The sequence below is a fragment of the Typopeltis vanoorti genome, chromosome 2, assembly GCF_054136105.1.
Source record: "Typopeltis vanoorti isolate ZY-2024b chromosome 2, IOZ_Tvanoo_1.0, whole genome shotgun sequence".
Taxonomy (NCBI): Eukaryota; Metazoa; Arthropoda; class Arachnida; order Uropygi; family Thelyphonidae; genus Typopeltis; species Typopeltis vanoorti.
Window position 1 is genome coordinate 115,950,862 of NC_143550.1, and position 15,813 is coordinate 115,966,674.

The 15,813-nt window shown below is 33.4% G+C and overlaps 1 protein-coding gene across 2 annotated transcripts in view; it reads left to right on the forward strand.

The window, feature by feature from the left end:
• LOC150109360 (alpha-catulin-like) overlaps window positions 1-15,813 on the forward strand; it is a 439,125-nt gene that overhangs the window by 407,567 nt on the left and 15,745 nt on the right. For both annotated transcript variants that reach the window (XM_090407671.1, XM_090407679.1), the window contains one exon: window positions 3,912-4,034. In XM_090407671.1, coding sequence (XP_090263797.1) covers window positions 3,912-4,034 — 123 coding nt within the window. The remainder of the gene's footprint in view (window positions 1-3,911; window positions 4,035-15,813) is intronic.

Below are 15,813 nucleotides of genomic sequence, written 5' to 3' on the forward strand. Positions count from 1 at the left end.
GTCTTTTAATACTTTTTTATTTCCTTGCGATTGTCTGGAACTGATGCAGGAATAAAATCGGTGATGCAATTCCGTACGAGATTAATGGATGATTCAAATTTATTGAATGCTTCTTTGATATTGATATTGTTAGTTTTATTAGATTGCAATATGTTGTAAAATGCATCGACATATTTTAAAATTGAATAAAAAAAAGATAAAAAGAAGTTGAACTGAAAAATTTCCAATGCTTTTTTGAATCCAACTGATTCCCACACGCTTTTTTGAATCCAACCGATTCCCACACGCTTTTGTCGTCCCATCCTTCTTCGTTTATGATTTTGTTAAAACATTCCAGAAGTTCTATTTTATTCTCTTTTATACAATTCACTATCTTGGAACGAAAATTCCATCGTGTTTCACAAACTCTTGGTACTTGTGTTTGACTAATTTTGCGAAGCAAGTCATTTCATTTTGAAGAGGATGTGAAGAACATGCCAAATCCACTTAAAGTAGAAAAAAAAAATGTTCTTATTCGCTTATTTGATGAACAGACTTTTTTTAAATTAAATTCAGCTGATGTGCATAACAGTGAACATAATGGACATTAGGGTAAACTTCTTTCATTAAACTTTGTACTCTCCATTTCGTGATTCGCTCATTACTGCTGCACCATCATAGGCCTGTGTGATCAATTTTTTGTTGAGACTAGAAGATTTCAGTTCTTCTTTTAACACATTTGTAAGTCCCATAGCAGTCCTATCAAGAAGAGCAATAAACGCTAGAAATCTTTCAACTGGTTGAGAATCTTTTAGGTAATGCAAAATAATTACGAACTGCGAACGACAAGATTGCTCGTCTGCTTGCAAGGAAACAAAACTCGCCTTATCAATTTCACTTTTAATTTCTTCTATATTATACACTTTATTATTCTTTATACACTTTATTATGTTCATTTTATACACTTTATACATGCAGTCTAAAATGTCATTTTGGTTGGTTTTTGAAGTATTTTTTGCTACTTTTGAATTTTCAAGATGATCGTTTAAAATACTATCTAATGTAGCTGTGTATAAAACCATATCTAAAAACACTCCTCGATTGTTTGAATCAGTGATTTTGTCATGTCCTCTTAACGGCAGTTCGTGTACACCACAAAATTTTATGCAGTCTATGATCCTCGATAAAGTATGTCTATTTTTGTCAACTAATTCATTATGTTTCTTTATATTAAGACTATATCCAGTATCAATGGAAGATAAGATTTCATTTTACCGAAAACATTTGAAATTGCACCGCATTGTTTATATGAATTTTACTGGATTCGTGTTTTTGTATTCGCTCGGAAAGATGTTTTAGGTCTTTACAGCCACTGAGTGTCCACAAGCTCTCGCCACCAAACAAAACACATTAAAAACAGAACAATGATTTTTTTTTCATCACTCACACTAAGCCATGATTTCTTGTCAAACCAGGTTACATAAAATGTTCTTGTTTTTTTACCATCTTGTTGAGTAATATGCACATCTCTGGGTTGGTATGCGCCAAGTCTTTTGATTTCCAATTTTTCTTCTAGACTTAATAATGAGAAACGTTTTTCCAATAAACTATTGATTTTGTTCATAGTTAAAATGTATTGTTTATGGACGTAATAAAAATTTAAACTTTAAAATAAATTATAACAAAAAATGACAACAATAATCAAACACACTAAAAACAATAAAGCAGATCAACAACGAGAATAAATAATAAGACAATGAAAGAATCGCATGCTATTTACGTACAAACGCAGTGATTGGGCCAGACTAAATGGGCCCCAAAATAAGCGTTGTACCTGGTAAACAAATACGATTGCTAGTGCATGTGCTTCTAATCAAAGAATCGCGTGCTATATACGTACGCACCAACAAAGTGACTGGGCCAGACTAAACTGGCAACAAGATAAGCGTTGCGCCCGGTAAACAAACACAAGTGCACATGCCTCACACATGCCCTGTGTTTTACAAGTATAAAATAGGGCCAGCCGTGGCTGCCCCCAGAGACTGTACATTATACAATATTGCCACAAAATACTACAGTAATTTTTTTTATTAAACAATAAAAGTGTTGGAAATAGATCAAAAAATAATAATTACAAGAAACATATTTTTTAAAACTACAATTATTGGGCTAGTTATACAAATATAGGTGGGGCCCAGCCCCTATAGATGAGCCGCCCCTGTCTGGAGTACTATTTCATTAATGTGGTATACATCTTTTTATTCTAAACTGCATAACTTTGCACTTTTCTCACATTTAATTGGAATCTATTATCTTTTACACATAGTGTTATCCTAATTAACTCATCCTGCCAGATCTCTACATTCCCTTGATTACATAATTTTGCATCATCATCATTACAAATTAAACAGCAGTAGTTTTAGCATAAAGCATTGTGGTACACCACTAGTCTCTGGTTTTCTCCTGGATTCTATTCCTCCATGTACTACTTTGTTTTAATTCGATACATTAATTTGTTCCAATTAATTAGGTATGCAGTCAAGATTTTAAAGAAAGACTGCTAAAGTGCAATGAGAAAAGCTGAAAGGTGAGAAGAATGTAGAAAATGATTCAGTTTGAAGGTTATTTGAATTTTTCTCCTAAAAACATATGCTAAATATTTAGATATTTGTAATCTGTTTAAAATAACAGAGATACTACGGCTGAAGAAAGACTATATATCTTATAGTTAAATCAGTTTTCTTCCTTTATCATTGCAAAGAAGGAGAAAGAATTGCATTTTATATTTGTCACTTCCATTTTATTTCCTGCTAATTTGCTATCTTTAATCATTTATTTCTCTTTGATCTAGACTAGGGATCGGTAAATTATGACTCATGTACTGCACCCAGTCATCACATAGTATTGTACAGCCTGAAAACTGAGGATGGTTTTGAAATGAATTTTTTTGGCAGAATTTGAAATATTTGTGGCCATGGATAATATTTGCATATTATCTATGACCACTTTAGCACCAATATAATTGCAGTAGTGACCATATGTTGCACTCTCATCACTGTGCAGTGTCACCAATACTGCTCTCACTCACTGCGCTAACTTGATGGTGTTTTAAGTGTGCTGTGCACTTCTTAGTCAGTCATGAGTTTCTTTATGTGGGTGACTACTGGTACATGTTTGCCTATATTCAAATTCCATAGCCGGGAAAAGACATTTCTTAAGATATAACACATAAAATCTCATTGCAGATCAGTCTTATTTGATGAGTATTTGCATTTCAATTTTGATGATTCAGAACAATAACCTTGAATCCAATTAAGTGTAATTATTGCAGGCATAGACTTCTGTGGCTCATTGGTTCCAAAGATATATTTCGGTGATTACACCACATTTTTTTATTATTCAGTTATATAAAACACTGAAATAATAGTTCCCGACATGTTTCGTAAATCGTAGGATTTACATCTTCAGGGGGTAAATAGTATAACTTAAAGTTTAAACAAGAGGATTAATAAATACAAATCATAACCGTCTGGCTATTCATAAAACTCAAATAACAGAATGCAGATATAAAACATTATTGATGTTTGAACAATACTGGACGAAGTGTAATTATGCCACATATAAAAAAAAAAAAAAAAAAGAACACTATACTTCTTACTAATTTCACAAAAAATCTCATTTGTATATATTGTATAATAAAAAAAAAAGAAGTAAATTTTGTTTTCTCTCTTATATATAAGTACATGATGTTCTCAATTTTTTACATCTTTGGCTAATGAAGTATTTACTAACCAGCCCTTCTCAGAAAAAGTTATCCAGGTCCTCACTAGACTATACAGTGTATAATCTAAATATGGTTACTAAAATATTACAGCATTCTTATTGTTGTTTTAACTTTAATAAAGTTGAATGTTTTACTTTATTTTCATTAGGTACCTGGTAGCCAGCATAAAAAAGATCTCTTAGAGTACCTTGACAAAGTTCCCACATTTGTCCAACAGTTGCAATTCACAGTTAAAAACCCGACTGTAGGAAAAGCAGCTACATTTACTAAGGTATATTTTGAAACCTATGTACATAAAAAAAAGCTTTTTTTTTTTTAAATTTTTAATACTGTAGCTATAGTACCAGAAAAAATCTCTCACATTACAATCTTAACTTTTTTTTTCCTCTTCTTTAAATAAAAATAGTCTTCTATCTTGACATAGTAGTTTTTGATGGGAGTTTGAAGGTTTATTATTATTATTAAGCAAGAGACCTTCAGGGAGACAAGCACTCATTGATGGAGGCCACATAGTAAATGCACCAGCTGTCATACTTGTTGTTGAATTCATTCACACTGCTTGCACACACAACATCCAGTAGCAATCCATTCCTATCATGCACCATTCTAGGAGAGAAAAAGCTAGCCCTCATTCCTTTCTTAGTGGCATTCATTCTCAGCTTCCAAGGATGACCCTCTTGTCCTTTGCACACACACTCTCCATAAAATGAAAAATTCCATCAACTGAAATCCTTTATGACCCTTTCAGAAGCGTGTAAGTTTCAATCATATCACCCTTCTTTCTCCTGTTTACTAGGAGAAAGTAAACTTGATAGTCTGCAGCCTACAAATTCTCAATGTCTTCATAATCAATATCCCACAATCCTGATATCATTTTTAACACTTTCCTTTGCACTCCCTCCACTGTAATTATAATCACAAAGGAAACCAGGGGGAACCATATCCTTGTGGAAACATCATCTCAACAATATTTTGAGAAACTGCTGAAAGCAACATGAATGGGTGGAATACCAATCACAGCAACATCTCATGAAACACTCGGTTCTTGTAGAGGAGTGATATCAGAATGGGATCTCCTTGATGTTCCTGATGAGATAAGTTCAAAGCCTAATGATTGGAGACTGACAGGTGTGAGGCGCATCCTGTTCTGTAGGGATGGTTGTTTGGTTCTAACCATGAACATCATCCTTACTTTTGATACATCCAAGCCTTCAACATCTGTAAAAGCAGGTATCCCAACTGTCCTGTTAGACTGTGCATTCCTAATCCACCAAGATGCTATAAATATCAGAAATAAGAGCATGCCCAAGCTGCCTGTTGTGTCTCTACCACTGTGTGTGATGTAGTAGCAAAGAACATGATAACAAATCTTGCTCTGCAAAGAAAGCTAAATGTGTCAACTGTTAGGGAGATCATCCAGCTTTCTCCCATGCATGTCAGAAGTGGAAAGATTAAAAAGAAATACAAAAGATTAAAACAGAACAAAACATATATCAGAATGCAAAAAAGAAGTTAGCCACCACCACATTTGTCCTGAGATCCTCTTATTCTGAGAAGGTGGCAGCTAAGAAAATATGAACAGCATCTCAAACACATTTATTCCACCATTTGATAATTTATGATCATGAGTGGAAATGTATGCATGAATGCTTCTTTCTCTGTTGAGCACATCAATCACATGACCTATGGTTTCACTTCAAAAACAACTCCTAAAATGGTTCCGTTCATTGAGAAACCACTTGTCAAAAAATTATGGCAAGGATATCACTTAAAGATAAACTATCAGATTCCCCCACAGAAAAAAATGGATACTTTGATATCCACTGAAAGTAAATTAAACTTTCAGTACATATCAAAGTTTCCAACTGATCCTGACATGTTAGATGTATTGAATATTTTTTCAGGAGAAGAGATGGATACTCATACCTCCCAAACTAATTGATAAATATAAACCTGACAAAGGTAAGCCCGCAACCTCCCAAAATTTGGACAAATGTACAAAGCCAAAACAATAGGAAAATTTTTACGATGTAACTCTCATGGGTTTAGCCAGAATATTAATGAGATCATGTTTCAGAAACACAAACATTTCTATTTCTGTCTGTTGGACATATTTGAAATGTAATAAGGACTCTACCTTAAAGAATCCTACTCATGGTAGAGTAGCTATCCAGTGGGGATTCATACTCCTTTCCTTCATGTCCAGATTAATACTGCTCTGTTAGCAGTAGTGATTTGCCTATCTGTGGGATTTTTTTTGTTATAGTATGTTGAATTTTTTTGCCAGCGGGTACTGACTTAAATGAAATATCGATCTTGATAACTTTATCTTGCAACTGCCAGAACTTATACTTCCTATTGTTGACTTTAATGGGCACAACACTCTGTGGGGTGGTTCCAACACAAATGGATGAAGTGTATCATTGAACAGAAAGACTCGATACTTTCTTCCATGTACCTACCCACTCGTATTATTCAGTTGATCTTACAATCTGCTCCCCTGCTTTTTCCACTGATCACATGAGATGTCAAAAACATGTCTAGAGAAATGATCATTTCCCTGTTATTTACACATCTTCACATGAACCATATTCTTCTATGGATGCCCATTTGGAAAATGAACCAGGTTGACTGGAATACTTTTTCCCATCTTGCAAAATTTTAATGATGATACAGTCAGTATGTAACAGATTGCATTTCCCAAGCAGCAACTGCCTCATTTCCAAAAACATCATCTCAATTTCCACTCTATCGAGTGCCTTGGTGGAACCAAGAGTGCCAGGCAACCAAAGACCAACATAGAGCATTAGGTGTATTTCATAGATATCTCACCACATCAAACTTAATAGCTTTTAAGTGTGTGCTCAGGCCAATGCACATTATGTGAGACTTCAAAGTCAAAAATAATCTTGGATACAATTGACCTCATCGATTAATCAAACAACCAGTGCAAAAATTGTATGGGATAAAATCTGGAAAATGAAAGGTAGATACAGAATATACTATTTTGTCTACCTTAGACTGTAAAGGATATGTTATTGCTGATCCCAAAACTATTCCAGACACTTCGGGAGAAAATTTTGCCAGAATCTCAGCAAAAGCTTCATATCCTCCTGAATTTTTAATATTGAAAGAGCAACAAGAGAAATAGCAGCTAAATTTTTCTACCATTGCTTGAGCTATACAGTCAGCGATTTTTTAAGGAGGACTTAAAAAGAGCTCTAGTCTCACCCTAGTGCATAAGATTCTGATGACATCCATTATGAAATGATAAAAACAACTTCCATCGTCCTCTGGGGATCTCCTCCTCTTAATATACAACAGAATACTTGAAGAGGAAGAGTTTCCCAATTCTCATCATAAATCAGTTCTCATTGTTCTCTAATGAGAACTGATTGCTGAAACCAGGAAAGGATCCAACACAAGCAGATTGACCTATTGCTCTGTCCAGCTGCCTTTGTAAGATATTAGAGAAAATTATTAATGCCAGATCTCTCTCTCTCTGGTATTTAGAAAGCGATGATCTTCTCTTCAATATAAAATGTGGCTTTCATACATATCATTCAGATTTTGACCATTTGGTTTGTTTAGAAACTTATATAACCTAGGTCTCAAGCAACACCTTCCTGTATGTATTAAAAACTTTCTATCCAGGCGAGCTTTTCAAGTCAGAGTGGGAAGTACTATCACCATATCATCAAGGATGGAGTGTTCTCCAAGGCTCTGTCTTAAGTGTGACACTTTTTGCTATCAAAGATAACTCAGTCACTGAACAGCTTCCTTCCATTTTAAGGCAGTCCTCTATATACTGATGGCTTAACGATTTACTGTCACTCTCATAACATGAAGTTAATTAAAAGACAACTTCACCAAGCAATTAATTATGTCTCTCTATGGGCTCTTAGTAATGCGTTAAGGTTTTCAGCAGAAAAAAAAGTGTCTATGTACATTTCTATCAAAAACACACTCTTCACCCAAATCCTGCATCAAGAATGGGACAAACTGTTATTCCAGTAGCAACAGAAGCCAAGTTCTTGGGACCCATCTTTGACAGAAAACTTACATTCCTTGCACACATTTGTCAACTAAGAGGAAAGTGCAAGAGAGCATCGAATCTCCTCTGCACCCTATCCTTTACTGAATGGGATATGGATCGATTTTCATTGCTTCATCTTTATTGTACACTTATATGTTCAAAGCTGGATTATGGATCTTGAGCAGTGGCGATAAGCACTCGTTCGTAATGTTGCAGCCCCTCCAGTATAAAATGAAAGTTCCTATTTTATTATCGGCATTCTTAAATTTTTATGTATTTATCTAAAAGCCATTATTTTTTTGTTTGAACTACAATACGCTTGATAATATTTTATATAATTCATTTTGTAGCAATAGTTGTATTTTGCAATAGTCAATGTACTGTGTTGGCTAGGGCTAGTATCAGTACTGGCTAGTATACTTAACGCTGGAGCTGCATTCAATGCAGACCACACCAAACCACTGCCTAGTGGGGGATAATGTAGTGTGTGTGTGTGGGGGGGGGGGGGTAATGCGTGATATACGTGCAGTTTAGGCTGGTTGCATTGGTACTACATGCACATAAACAACACAAATTAACATTGTTTTTGTTATTATAGGCATATAATTTATATCTTTGACGAATAGAAGAATTCTGTTAAATAGTTGTTGAAAAATATAAATTTTCACCCCTGGAACTGCAGGAAAAATTTTAAATTAAAGCTTTGAGATGTCTTACACCTGATTTAAATTTCTCAGGCCTCAAAAAGTAGAGCACAGAGTTATGCACGAAAAATTTAACTCTGATATTTATAACAAGCATAATTAGCTAACAGGTTGTACAGAGAAAAACATTTCTTTCGTTTTTCATGCCTTTTGTTTGGAGGTGATTCATCATGGATAAAAACAGAAGTAACAGATTTAAAACATTTAAGAGAAAAAATTAAAAAACATGAGAAATATGCTGAACATTTAAAAAATGTGTGTAATCTTAGAATGTTGGGGACAGTTAATATTAAAACACAATTAAGTGAGGCTTATAGGCAATAAATAAATAAAAATAATGAAAATGTGAAAAAGAATCGTGATATTTTGTCTAAAATTATAGATTGTATAGTGTTTTCTGGTAAATTCGAACTACTTATGCGGGGACATGATAAAACCGAACATTCAACGAATCCCAGAGTTTTTAGAGAATTATTAGAATATGCTGAAAAATTAGATGATAGTTTAAAAAATCATTTTCTAAATTCTTCTGTGCTTAAAGGATCGTCAAAAACTATTCAAAATGAACTTTTAGATTGCATTTTAAGTATGTGTAAAGAAGAAATATGTAATGAAATTAAAAGAGCTAAATATCTTGCTCTCGTGGCAGATGACACAACTGATGTTCGGAACACATTCAGCAAGTGTTTGTTTTTCATTATGAACTAGCAGGTATAGTGTATGGAAGATTCAGGGGATTTTTTAATCCAAAATCACAAAATGCCGAAGGTTTAGTGGAGTGTATTTCAGAACAATTAAAAATTGTTAGTTGATGAACAGGATAAATTAATTGCACAAAGATACAATGGTGCTGCCGTAATGAGTGGAGAAAGAGGAGGTGTACAAACAATTATAAAGCAATCATACAGAAATGCACATTTTGTATATTGTTATACCTACCACCTTAATAATGGAAAAAGCTACATCACAAAATTCGCAAGCTCTAATTTTTTTTAGTAGTATTGCTGCAATGCATGCATTTTTTTCAAAATCACCCACACGTATAGCTGCACTTAAGGATATTTCTAAACGAATTCCTTGAGGGTCGAATACTTGATGGAATTTCAATAGTAGAATTGTAAATACAGTTTTCGAAAAGAAGGAAATTTTGAAACAGTGTTTGAATTTGAATCTCTTCAAAGTAATAAAAATTTAGCAACTATACAAGGAGCTACAGGACTACTTTGCACTTTCGATGATGAAGATTTTAATTTTCGGTTAAAATTTTTCCATGAGGTCATGCCTCATGTGGATATTTTCTATTGTAAATTAGAGAACTGCAATGCCAATTCACTCAGTATTTGTGAAGCAGTGGAGGAGTTTACTAGGATTATTGAAGAAAAAAAGAAATAACCTTCCTTTAATCAATAAGCAAGAGTATTTTCCTTTGGCAAAAAGGGCAAGATTTTCAAAACAAGATAATAAATAAGCACTGAAAGAAGGGTGCGATTATATTATATGACAAGCAGAAGAGTGACTTTGCTTCACAAAACACTTGTCTGCAACAAAATTATTATCTCCTTGTATTTTTCAAAATAATACAAATCAATATTCCCAATTACTGAACTACAAGAAACTGTAGATGCATATCCAACTTTAGATGAAGAGCGACTAAATACAGAATTAAGTGTTTTATATAAATGACCAGAATTTAAAAACTTGTGAGGACATACAAAACTTTATGATATAATGTATAAGACAGGAATTTGTGAATCTTTCATTGAAGTATTCAAACTTCTACAAATAATAATTACTACAAATATGACAATGGCTGAACCTGAAAGGTGTTTCTCAGTTCTCAAAAGAATTAAAACTTTTTTAAGAAATTCAATGGCACAAAATCGACTTACTGCAAGCCATGTTAAGTATAGAGAAAAACATTTACTTAAATAAAGAGCCAATAGGTTTCACTTCGGCAAAGTAACATTATTTAAATTAAGGGGATATTAAATCCCACATTATTTCAAAGCCAAATAAGAAACTCAAGGATAGGAATCAAAGAGTTTCATGCAGAATATAGCAAACTATAAAAGTTTCGGCAGACTGTAGCATAAGCTAAAGCACATAGTTCAACACTAGGGCAACTCATTGCAAAGGTGGGTAAAGTTCTGATCACTATTCTTAGTATTAACCATAGTGTAAAACACATCTCCTAGGGGATGCTTGATGTTATACATCAGTGGTGTTCAACCTTTTTTACTATGCGAGCTACTTTTCTATAAAAAGTTATTCAGCGATCTACTCTCCTATATATAAGTTATTTGCAATCTACTCTCTTATATAGATCACATCCCCCCAACCTGATATCTGATTATGCTCAAATAAACAACTAAAAAAAAGTACACAACTAAAAACTTTATTTGTGTATTTAAAAATTTATTTATCACTTTTAATTATTTTAATACAACAAAAAAAAACAAATATATTGGAATAAAATATTTATTTCTTTATTTTGGAAAACCAAAGTTAAAAAAAAAAAAACAGATTGATTACAAACTCACAAGTTACAGGAAATGCTGGTTGATTAAAATAAAAAAAAGTTGATGTGAAATTTGGCATTGTTTGGACCTCGCAATATTTTCATAGTCAAGTTAATATGAAGAAGTGGCCAATCACAGACAATTATCCAAATGATCATTTGTAATTTGGTTTCTTAATTGATTTTTTATAATGGTCATATTTGAAAAAGCAGATTCTGACAAGTATGTCGATCCGACACACGACAGAATTTTTCGCGCAATATCAGTTAATATTGAGAATTTTTCATATGCATACTTCCAAATGACTTCATTGTTTATTGATTTTAAATGTAAACTATTTTGAATGTTTATTATCTCACAGTCCACTAATTTTATTTGAAATTTCTGTGATGTTCAAGTATTTTTGAAGTGGATTATTGATAAAAACTCATTTCATTGTTTCATTGTTTATTGATTTTAAATGTAAACTATTCTGAATGTTTATTATCTCAAGTTCTGCCTCAGCTAAATTAGTGGGCTGTTTATATCAAACAGCCCACTAATTTTATTTGAAATTTCTGTGATGGTTGATTTCTGTGATGGATGAAAATTTGAAATGGATTATTTATCAATAACACAGTCCAACACAATTTTTGCTGACTTTTATATGAGACTTGTTTTTTACTAATTTAGATGCGCTGATTTCAAATATCAAACCCATTTTTCTCTATCACGTCAGGTTTTTCCTTTATGGCATTTTCTTTTTGCTGATTTTTAAGTTTTTGATAGTTTTAAGGAGGCAGTACTATTTAGAGGATCAAAAAAAATCGATTTTTTAATATTATTTTCTGAAAGTATGTACTTTTAAAAATCTGTTCCTAACTTTTTATCAAGAAATTTGAAAAATCCCCAAAGATATAGCCTATTATTCAAAGCAGTGCACAGATCAGAATCGGAGCGCTCACCGTTCTTGTTTGTTAGTAAACGAATAAATGCGTAAGAACCTGCAATGGCATGTACTGGCGCTTTGAATGCAAGAGAGGCCGATAATTAGATACATAACTACTTAACAATATTCATTAAAATTACAAGAATATTTATAAAAAAATAACAATTTTACTTACACATGAGTTTCAGGGAATAAATTTTTGTTTGTAGCAATTTCTGCTGTGTGTTCTGTTTTGGCAATCCCTTTGAATACTCCAACAGTAGTTGGCCATCATGTGAGAATCCCATCTTACTTGGTACTGATCTTCCATAGTTTTTAAGTCTTGATGAAATCTTTTGCCTTGTTCATTGCTTACAGCACCTAAATTCTTGGGAAATCCATCAAGATGACTGTATAGGAAATGAAGCTTTATGCTCGTGTTGCAACCTAGGCGCTGGAAATTTTAAAGCATTGTTTCCACTAGATCTTTGTAATTGCACACTTTTTTGTTTCCAAGAAAATTATTCGCAACCATCGTAAATGAAGTCCAGGCCTCTTTCTCAATTTCGTTCATAGAGTTGATGAAATTTGGGTCTCTCATTAAAGTTCTAATTTGCGGTCCATCAAAATACACCGGCTTTAATTTTTTCATAACTAAGTCGTGGAAATTTTTCACATAATGTATTGGAAACAGTCACCTTGTAAATCTAAACCTTTAACATACTGCTTCATAAGCCCTAGTTTGATGTGTAGAGGAAAAATGATTTTTTCTCTGTCGATTAAAGGTTGATTTATAACATTCTGTTCTCCAACATTTAAGGATATTCTAAGAGGCCAATGTTTCTGACTCCAGTGTTGGTTTCTAGCTCGACTATCCCAGAAGCATAAAAAACACAGAAACTTCGTATATCCTCTTTGAAAGCCAAGTAAAAAGTTCACCATTTTAAGATCCACACAGATGATCCAGTTATGGTCTGTATATTTTAATAACTTCAGAATTTTTTTAATGTCCTCATATGTTTCCTTTAAGTGGACTGAATAGCCAATAGGATTGAGCCATATACATTCCCATTGTGTAGTAAGACACACTTGAGACTTCTGCTTGAACTGTCGATAAATAAACGCCACTCATTTGGATGATATTGTACAACACTCATTTCAGTTAGTAAACCTGACACATTGTTACAGTAAACAAACCCACACTCGTGTTTAAAATATTGTACAAGATTACTTTCCCTGCTACGATAAAAAGTTATCTTCGTATCTTGCCCCAGTAAGTTTTTTTCATTTAATCTTGAAGCTAACAATTCCGATGATTCCATTGATAGGCCCAAATCTCTTACTAAGCCATCCAATTCCGCTTGAGTAAAACGTTGTTGTTCAGAACTAGAAATTAAATTTTCATTGTCTAAATCAACATCCGGGTCTTGCTCCTCAAGAACATCTGGCATATCCCAATCATGCTCGTTCTCAAGTAAAGGAAGTCCTTTATAAATTGGCACAGCTATTTCATTGGAATGAGCAACTGGCCGAATTGCTGAGTCGAGATTTGGATACACAATTTTTTTCTTATTCTTCTTATTATAACTAGAAGTCTGAACTAAACAAAAATAGCAATTATCTACGTGATTTTTCGGTGCACGCCAAATCATCGGAATGCCAAAAGCTAATTTTTGGCATTTTCCCTTGCTCCACTGTCGTAAATTTTCTATACATGACTTACACACTTTATTTGGAGCCCATGACTTGTCCTGATCTGCAATTTTTATGTCAAAGTATGCAAAGAACATTTCTTAACGAAATCAGTGATATTTGTCCTTTGACTGGGAACAGTAAAGCTGCCACAAATGTAGCAGAAGGAATCTACACTATTGACACAATTTCGAGTAGTAGACATGATGTATTTTCTTCACTGCCGACTAACATGCAATTAACAAGACAAAAAAACCAGAGACTTTATTGAAATGTTATAAGCGCTCATCATACTTTCACGATCGATTAACGATTGACTGATTTCTATCGTTCTTTGTCTGCTATGATGCATATAGCATTCATTTGTTTTAGGCAGTTGTCATCGCCTACTTTTCATCACCTAAATTATTAGGTCGGTTATCGGCCTCTCTCGCATTCAAAGCGCCAGTAAATGCCATTGCAGGTTCTTATGCATTTATTCGTTTACTAACAAGCAAGAGCGGTGAGCACTCCGATTCTGATCTGCGCACTGCTTTGAATAATAGGCTATATCTTTGGGAATTTTTTGAATTTCTTGATAAAAAGTTAGGAACAGATTTTTAAAAGTACATACTTTCAGAAAATAATATTAAGAAATCGATTATTTTGATCCTCTAAATAGTACTGCCCCCTTAAAACTATCAAAAACTTACAAATTAGCAAAACCTGATGTGATAGAGAAAAATCGGTTTGATATTTGAAATCAGCGCACCCAAATTAGTAAAAAACAAGTGTCAGATCATAATCAGCAGAAAAATTTTTTTTTTTTTGTTGGCCAGTGTAATCCATTTCAAGTTTTCTTGAAATGGATTATTGATAAAAGATACAATCATTTCAGTTTTATTAAAATCTTTAAATCTTAAATTTATTTCTTCCTCAACTAATTCTATTTCACGAATAAATTCTTTTAAATCATAGGGAAGCATTTCTTGATTTTGTTCAAAAAATTTTAGTAAATATGGGAGATGTCTAAATTCGCAGTCATTTATATTTTTCTTTAATAAAAGTAAGTATTGTTGGAAAGTTTTTATTGAATTTAACATGTCAATTAAATTTTTATCTCTACCTTGTAACTCTAAATTTAAATTGCTTAATTTCGTACAGAAATCTACTAAAAATGATAACCGTAACAACCATCTTTTATCACTCAATTGTGGATAAATATCTCCTTTTTCATCAAGAAAAATTTTTATATCGTTAATTAATACAAGAAATCTTTCTAAAAATTGACTTCTGCTGAGGCAGCGAACATTATTGTACAACAGAAGTTCCCTATCATCATCTGCCTGTAATTTAAATAACCGCCATTGCAGGGATTTTCCTCAAACAGAATTTACAATTTTAAATGTAATATCCAAAACATCTTTTGTGTTTAATCTTTTACTATACAGTACTTGTTGGAATAATACAGTGGTACGTTAAAATATCTAGATATTTGTCATCCTTTTTACATAATGAAATGAAGCCTGATTTATTACCTATCATTGCAGGAGCACCATCAGTAGTAATAGACACAAGTTTAAAAAGTGGAAGTTTGTGTTGTTTCACAAATTCATCAAATGCCAAAAAAATGTCTTCTCTCCTGGTCCTTCCCAATAATAGTATAATTTTCAAAAGTTCTTCTTTACTTGAATAATCTTGAAATACCATGCGAATAAATACTGTTAACTGAGCCATATCAGTGAAGTCGTTTGATTCATCAAATTGTAATGAAAACGCAACACACTGGTGAATGTCTGACATTTGGAATTGGAAGCAATTGGAACTCTTCTTTTCTGCAATTTGAAACCTTGTCTGTGACCTAGAAGTAGTCTCTAGTGACGTCTCGAACCGAGAAGCTGCTTTCTGGAAGCGAGGAACTCCTCTCTCAAGCAACGTGCATCCAGGCAGTCTCTCTGAAGGTGACTCTGGACTTGGAGGCCTCCTCTCTGACAGTAATTCTGGAACTGGGACCCCTTCTGCTTGCTTCAATCCCTTTTTATTAGGCTTCCTCTGAGACCTCGCATGAAGTCGGCAACCCCCAAAAAATCGGTACGAGTCTTTCATCTTAAGTTTGAAGTTTGGCACGTCTTTTGTTCTCCTCCGCTTTCCTTTGATTGTAAGTTGCCAGCCATCGGAAAGTTGTTTGAACTCTTTCTGACTGACCGGAGATG